Raw genomic sequence first — 7855 nt, forward strand, 5'->3', positions numbered from 1 at the left:
TTATGGAATATAATGAACAACATAAACCAATGAACAAAAACAGATCCAGAGACAGAGAAGCATCAATCAGACCGTCAAACCTCAGAGGGAAGGCAGGGGAGGGTGGGGGTCAGGGGGAGAGATCAACTGAAGGACTTGTATGCGTGCATATAGGCCCAACGAATGGACAGAGACACCAGGGGGGTGAGGGCATGAGTGGGGGGCTGGGGTGACAATGGGTGGAAAAAGACACATATGTAATACCTTAATCAATAAAGAAAACAATTATATTTTTTTTAAAAAAAGAGGGAGAGAGGACTCTGCCACGGTAGTGGGTGCTCGCAGCGCCGCCCAGGCCGTCACCATGGTGAAGCTGAGCAAAGAGGCCAAGCAGCTCTTCACGGGCGGCCAGTGGCCCAACGAATGGACAGAGACACCAGGGGGGTGAGGGCATGAGTGGGGGGCTGGGGGGACAATGGGTGGAAAAAGACACATATGTAATACCTTAATCAATAAAGAAAACAATTATATTTTTTTTAAAAAAAGAGGGAGAGAGGACTCTGCCACGGTAGTGGGTGCTCGCAGCGCCGCCCAGGCCGTCACCATGGTGAAGCTGAGCAAAGAGGCCAAGCAGCTCTTCACGGGCGGCCAGTTTGCCATCCGCTGGGGCTTTATCCCTCTCGTGATTGACCTGGGATTTAAGAGGGGTGCAGATCCTGAAATGCCTGACCAACCGCTCTGAGCTTACTTTGGGGATAAAGGACTGTTTTATCATCTGGATTTGGAAGCAGTCAATGGACAGTAACAAGTGGAAGGTGTGCCCTCTGGCTGGCAGGAGAGATGGGACATCGTTCACACGTTCACGACTTGAATGGCACGGGCTTTTCTCAGACGCCTCTGCGGCAGAGTGGAACCTCTACTGACTTCTTCATGGGGGATTGTATCCAAATAAATATTTTTTTATATTTTATTGATTTTTTACAGAGAGGAAGGGAGAGAGATAGAGAGTTAGAAACATCGATGAGAGAGAAACATCGATCAGCTGCCTCCTGCACATCTCCCACTGGGGATGTGCCCGCAACCCAGGTACATGCCCTTGACCAGAATCGAACCTGGGACCCCTCAGTCCGCAGGCCGACGCTCTATCCACTGAGCCAAACCGGCTTCGGCCAAATAAATATTTTTAACAATGTTAAAAAAATAAAATAAATAGATAAAAGAAAACAGACCCTGACAATTCTCAGTGTCTGCCTCGCTGGCTGCCTCTCCGAGGAACTACCCGAGGGGCTTAGTACTTACACCTGGAGAGCCTGGCTCAGGAGACCACACACACACACACACAATGGAGACACCTGTGACCACTCAGAGCTGTGCGCAGCTTGCAGTGTCCCTCGGTGCCCAGAACTGCGTCCAAACCTCATGAACTGGGCCAATTCCTAACAACAAACTCAGCTCCTTCCCTGACGGTGCCAATCAAACACGAAGGCACAGAACATATCCACACAGAAGAACTACCAGGGAGCACACGTGCTCTGCTCACTTCAGTGTGATCGGCAACATGTGGTTAACTGCTTTGGATAATGAAGATTCTGACAAAATTTTTGCTGTTTGATGCCGACAGCTTTCAAGACCTGCCACCTGTGCTCGCCTCGGCAGCACAGATACTAAAATTGGAATGAAACAGAGAAGATTAGCATGGCCCCTGTGCAAGGATGACACGCAAATTCATGAAGTGTTAAAAAAAAAGAAAAAGAGAGAGACCTGACATTTGCCCCTCCAGTTCCACATGTGGGCCCGAAACGCAACAAAGCCAAAGCCAGTTACTCTGCTCACGAAGCTTTACAAAATTATTACAAACCTTCTCAAACCCTCTTGGTGTATGTTATGGGTTGAACTGTGACTCCCCCGCCCGTCCGCCCCCCGCCCCCCCCGCAAAAAAAGAAAAGATTTGTTCAAGTCCTAACCCCAGACTCTTAACGGGAACTTGTTTGGAAATAGGGTCTTTGCCAATGTAATAAGTTAAATTAAGATGAGGCCACACTGGGATAGGGTGGACCCCTCGTGCCATGGCTGGGTCCCTGGAAGGGGACCATCTGGACACAGGAAGACATGACAATGGAGGCTGAGATGCAGGGAGGTGTCTCCAATCCCAGGAGCACCAGGATGGACAGCAGCTGCCAGACACTCGGTGAGAGGCACGGGACAGACTCTCTCGAGCTTCCAGAAGAAACAATCTTCCAGCACCTCCGTTTTGGACTTGTTTTGCTCAAGCCCAGTGTGTGGGGCTGCTGCAGCCCCAGTTCTACCCTCGAGCGACTGTGTCTTCTCTTCTTCTTACGAGGACATCAGTCATTGGATTAAGGCCCAACCTCAGCCAGGGCAACCTTATCTTAACTAGTCAACTCTGCAAAGAGCTGACTGAAAAAGACAAAAGGTCACATTCACAGGTGCTACAGGTTTGGACTTCAACAAGTTTCAGGAGGAGGGTGGGCACACGTCAACCCACAACAACATCCATAACTAGGGGTCATACCTCTGCAAGGTGACCAAGGGCCCCTGCATCCACTGGCCAGGGGGCACCCTCCCATCGGGCTGCTTGCCAGGCCCTTCAGCAGGCCCTGGGGCAACCATATTGCAACACCCCAACTAAGGGTGCTCCTAGGAGAGGAGGTGTCCTGAGCACCCAGTCCTCGCCCCGAGTCCATGCTGCGCAGGTTTGCCCGAGGAGAGGACATTGCAGCCCTGATTCTGCAGGAACTTACACTAGAGCAGGGCTGGAAAGAGGTTATCAACACTCATTACACACACTACAGCAGCGGTCGCCAACCTTTCGGATCTCATGGACCACCAGTGGCCCGTAGATCACCGGTTGGTGACCGCTGCTCTACAGAATACACATGTGGTCACAGCCCTGCACACCTCCTAAGGTTAGTGTCAGGATCCAGAGAGCCTGACGGACATGATGCGGGTGTTCAGGAGGCTGTCCATGTTCTCTTGGACTTATCCCCATAGTCATCTGCTGCTAGAATTTTTTAAAATATATTTTCATTCATTTCAGAGAGGAAGAGAGAGAGAGAGAGAGAGACAGACAGACAGACAGACAGACACATCAATGATGATGAGTCATTGATGGGCTGCCTCTTGCACGCCCCCTACTGGGGATGGAGCCTGCATGTGCTCCTGACTGGAATTGAACCCGGGACCTTTCAGTCTGCAGGCCGACACCCTATCCACCGATCCAAACCGGCTAGGGCTAGGAACTTTTATAGAAGTCTGGGATGCATCAGTGAAGGGCACAAACATCCCTGCTCTTAGGTTCCACTCAACGAAGTGGGGGAGACTGACAATGAACAATGACGGTGTTGAGTGGAGGACACCCGGGAAGATGTTCAGGGTGGTGAACGGATAGGCATGCTGCTGTAGCTACAGGGCACTCAGGGCTGGCTTCCCAAGTGGCCTGTGTCCGACAGGCTTGGTAGGAGGTGAGGACATCACCATGGAGCTGTCCTGGGGGTAGTGGACCCGGCAGAGGCAGAGGGAGATGCCCGGTGGCACCCAGGGCCCCAGTGAGGCCGGTACAGAGTGAGCAGCAGGGAGGCGGCAGGTGAAATCAGATGGGATGGAGCTTCTAGGCCCTAAGAACTGGCTTTGATTCTGAGGACACACAGTACCAGCGACACACCAATCTTACGTTGACAAAGACGAGATGAAGATCAGACCTGGGTGGCAGCACGGGAGGTGACACTGCAGGGTCGGGTTCCAAGTCTCTGTGAGGTTGTCAACAGACTGGCCAGAGCGTGGGAGAGAGACCCCAGGAAACCTCTCATGTTCAGGCTCAACAGGGTTGCCTAGCTCAGGTGGAAGGGTTTGGTGAAAAGGGTGGAGGGGGTCACGAGCAGGTTGGTGCTAGGTGCCAGCCCGGGACACAGGGCCCACCCCCGCCCCCAGCGGATGCTGCACAGGCACGGGGCTAGAAGGGGCTTGCCGGCCGGGGAAGTTAGCACTCCAGCATGCACGGGCCAGACCACTGCCGCTCCTTCCCTGGAGAGACACTACCCACAAGGAAGGCAGGATGAACTTGCTGATGTGCCCATGACAACAGAAAATAGCCCCGGTGCTGAGAGACCTGGGAAACCCGAGGGCAACCTCAGTGCAACTGCATATGAAGAGAACATGGGCTGGGGACACCCAGCTGCCTTCCCGCTATGGAGGGGAAACTCCCACTTCTAGTATCAACCAGGGGAGACTGAGGAATCTACCTTATAAACGTGCAACATGCATATGAAAAGACTCTAAATATGAAAGAACATAAGACTTGAACAAATGAAAAGCCCAGCTGTTTGGGGAAAGGAAAGCTTAAAGTAAATTCTCCCCCAGCTCTAGCGGGTTTGGCTCAGTGGATAGAGTGTCGGCCTGCGAACCAAAGGGTCCCAGGTTCAATTCTGGTCAAGGGCACATACCTTGGTTGCAGGCTCCTTCCCGGGCCAGGGCCCTGGTCAGGGCTTGAGCAGGAGGCAACCAATCGATGTGTTTCTCTCACATCAATGTTTCTCTCTGTCTTTCCCTCTTTCTCCCATTCTCTCTAAAAATTAATGGAAAGCTCTAGCTCAGTGGTTCTCAACCTTCCTAATGCCATGAAACTTTAATACAGTTCCTCATGTTGTGGTGACCCCCAACCATAAAATTATTTTCGTTGCTACTACATAACTGTAATTTTGCTGCTGTTATGAATCGTAATGTAAATATCTGATATGCTATATGTGTTTTCCGATGGTCACAACCCACAGGTTGAGAACCGCTGGTTTTGCTCAGTGGATAGAGAGAGCCTCAGCCTGCGGACTAAAGGGTCCCAGGTTCAATTCCAGTCAGGGGCACATGCCCGGGGATTGTGGGCTCAATTCCCGGTAGGGGGCGTGCAAGAGGCAGCCAATCAATGATTCTCATCATTGCTGTTTCTCTCTCTCTCTCCCTCGCCCTTCCTCTCTGAAATCAATAAAAATATATTTTTTAAAAAATCAATGGAAAAATACCCTCGGGTGAAGATTAACAATAACAATAAAATAATAGTCAATTCTCCCTCAAAAAGCCTATCAGTGAATTTAGGTTCAAAAACAGATATGCCAATCCTATGGGGGAAGAGTTGTACAATACTAATGGGGAAAATTCTGAGAACGAACAGTAAGGGAGGAGGACAAAACCTGCAGCGAGTGACAGGAGACACAGGCACTGGAGGCTGCAGAGCTGGTCTGCGGCGAGTCTGGCAAATGGAGGGTCTGGCCATAGCGCAGCGCCTGCTGTTACTCACAACTGCCTGGAAAAATAAAGGGAACCCCTAAAGCTGCTTTCACCAGAGTCAATACCAAATGAGTCTAAGAGCCAAATTAGAAAATGAAACAAAAAATACACTGAAAGAAAAGATTAAAGACTTAAAACCTCAGAGTATGGTAAACTCAAAAGGCAAATGACAGATGGACAAAAGTATTTGTGACACAAATGACAAAGAGCTCACTTTCTCGAAGTACAAACATCTATGAATCCATGAGAAAGAGGCAAGGACACCTCCATAATGCATTTCTGGCTTAGACCACGTCTCGGCAAGGAACAGGTGCGGGGGGCCCTGAATTTTCATCTAATTCCCTTCCATACATTTTGAAATGTGTTCCAGGCACATGTATTACTTACTTTTAAAAATAAGGCAACTAGCCCGGCCATTGTAGCTCAGCAGTTGAGGGTCAACCCAGGAACCAAAAGGCTGCCGGTTCCATTCCTGATCAGGGCACGTGCCCGGGTTGTGGGCTCCATCCCCTGTTGGGGGCGTGCAGGAGGCAGCCAATCGATGATGTTTCTCTCTCATCAATGTTTCTTTCTATCACTCTCCCTTCCTGTCTCTATAAAAAAATCATTAAAAACATATTTTAAAAAGTAAAATAAGGCAACTAACAATTTTATGGAAAGCTACAATGTAGCCATGTCGCTGGTCCGGGCTAGAGTTATCAGTCCCCACTGCGAAGGCTCTGGGTTCCATTCCGCCGTCAAGGGCACATACTTAGGTTGCAGGTGTCGGACTGTGGCCAGTCGGGTGTGTGTGGGAGGCAACCAATCTCTGTGTCTCTCACACATGATGTTTCTCTCTCCTTCTCTCCCCTCCTCCCCCACTCTCTCTAAAAATCAATGGAGAAAAAACAAACGAAAAGAAGGCTGCAATGTAGAGGATCTACAGAACCACCACATCTGAGCTACAACAGGAAAGGCCATCCTCACGGACGGGCAAGGTGGATCTCAGAAAGGGCAACCTCGGTCGGAATCCTTCTTTAAAGGAAATAGCCACTTCTAAGTCGTTTCCTTTTCAACCAACTTTTGTAAAACCATAACCGAAGGGACAACCGCTTTTCTAATACAGCTCCGTACACCAACAAAGAGCGAGAATCCTCACTTCAGCTTCATGCAGAACACTCTGTGGTCAGAACAAAATACAGAATCCGACTTTTTGTTTGTGCTTCATTAACCAAATATAAACCAACCTTCCTTAATGTGATTGTTCTACACCAATTTTTAACTTAAACTGCTTAGCTAGGCCACGGTTTCCTAACTTGTATCATGGAGATAAAAACAGGACTTACTGATAAGGTTGTGGTGAAGATTCGGTAACTTAATACGTGTAAAGCACTGAGAAGGGGCTTGACAGCTCCTCCATGAACAACCCAGCAGAAATCACACTGCCCTTCCCATCCGTGCCCTGAATCCTGCACTGTTCCCATAGCACCGAGTTCAGTAGACGAAGTGCCCGCTGGTCAGCAGGCTGAGACAGGCCAGGGGATCTGAGGAAGCCAGGCCTCCCAGGCTGAACTCTGTCAGCGCAGCCTGCAGAACAGACACCTCTGGATGTGTGGATGCCCCCAGATCTGTACACAGCATAAAGGCATAGTTCTCTTTATGAAACAGCATAGTGTGCACTAAAGGTTTTGTGACTCTAGCTTTGCAGTGGGGACTTACAGATTTGCACCAACTGCAGACTCATGGGGTCATTCACAAGTAGCTGGAACTGCAAACATCAAGTTTTCACTAAGGCCACCTTCTCCAGGGACACGGTGCAGGGCCCCTGCCTCAGAGAAGGGCACCCCGGCCTGGCACTGAGACCCCTTCTGACCATGCCTGCCAGGCAGAGGGCCTGGATGCCAGAGGCACCATCCCTTTCTAACAGGCCTCATGGCTTCCCCACCCAGGCTCGGCCACCTGCAGGCTGCCCCGCCCTGAGGGCCGCCGCTGGGGACCTTGACCCCCTGGTGAATCAGCACGGCCTTCGGAGGGATGGGCCCTTGTTTATCCATTTATGAGCTCAAAGTACTGACCACTGCTCCCCAGCCAAGAGGCAGCAGGTAAGGCGGGAAGTGCCGTGACAGCTGGTCAGAACCTGTCACTGTTGTGCAGTCTGTTTTTCCCAGGATCTGGTCTGAATGACGAAGCTGTGGATCTGGTCTTTCAATGGGCCAGCAATATCTGAATTTTCCCCAGTGAAGCTAATGGGTTCATTGGATCTCACTGTCATCATTTAGATGCACAACTTGATCCGTATCACACGCACCAGGTCTGCGCCCGCGGGAGGGTGGACAACAGTCAAATGACGCCTCCACCAGCTCCAGCCATGACCTTGAGTGGCGTCTTCCCCCGCCGGAGCCCGGGAGCCGGACGGGCAATGCCCGGCTCACGGACCACATTCCCAAAACAAACAGTAGCCCTACGCATGCAGGTTTCATTTTGCAAGTAGCATTTCTTAAAAATGGCAAACTCTGTCCGTCACCGTCGTTTCCTCGAGAAAAGAACATTGAATACGGAGCCGGCAGAAGGTAGAAGGTCAGACCCGGGGCCGCCGCCCCAC

The 7855-nt window shown here is 50.7% G+C and overlaps 2 protein-coding genes and 1 pseudogene across 2 annotated transcripts in view; 2 read left to right on the top strand and 1 right to left on the bottom strand.

The window, feature by feature from the left end:
• The window catches only part of LOC102775561 (up-regulator of cell proliferation), a 19147-nt gene extending 11328 nt beyond the window's left edge, over window positions 1–7819 (bottom strand). Inside the window, exon 1 of the mRNA XM_006770374.2 lies at window positions 7562–7819. The gene's annotated coding sequence lies outside the window, so the exon portion shown is untranslated. The remainder of the gene's footprint in view (window positions 1–7561) is intronic.
• Window positions 483–807, top strand: LOC102775274 (annotated as a pseudogene).
• Window positions 7806–7855, top strand: part of UBE2D4 (ubiquitin conjugating enzyme E2D 4 (putative)) — a gene marked incomplete at its 5' end in the record, with an annotated part of 19767 nt that continues 19717 nt past the window's right edge. Inside the window, one exon of the mRNA XM_015568203.1 lies at window positions 7806–7823. Coding sequence (XP_015423689.1) covers window positions 7806–7823 — 18 coding nt within the window. The remainder of the gene's footprint in view (window positions 7824–7855) is intronic.

Source organism: Myotis davidii, unplaced genomic scaffold (genome assembly GCF_000327345.1).
Source record: "Myotis davidii unplaced genomic scaffold, ASM32734v1 scaffold1364, whole genome shotgun sequence".
In the NCBI taxonomy this organism is placed as follows: Eukaryota; Metazoa; Chordata; class Mammalia; order Chiroptera; family Vespertilionidae; genus Myotis; species Myotis davidii.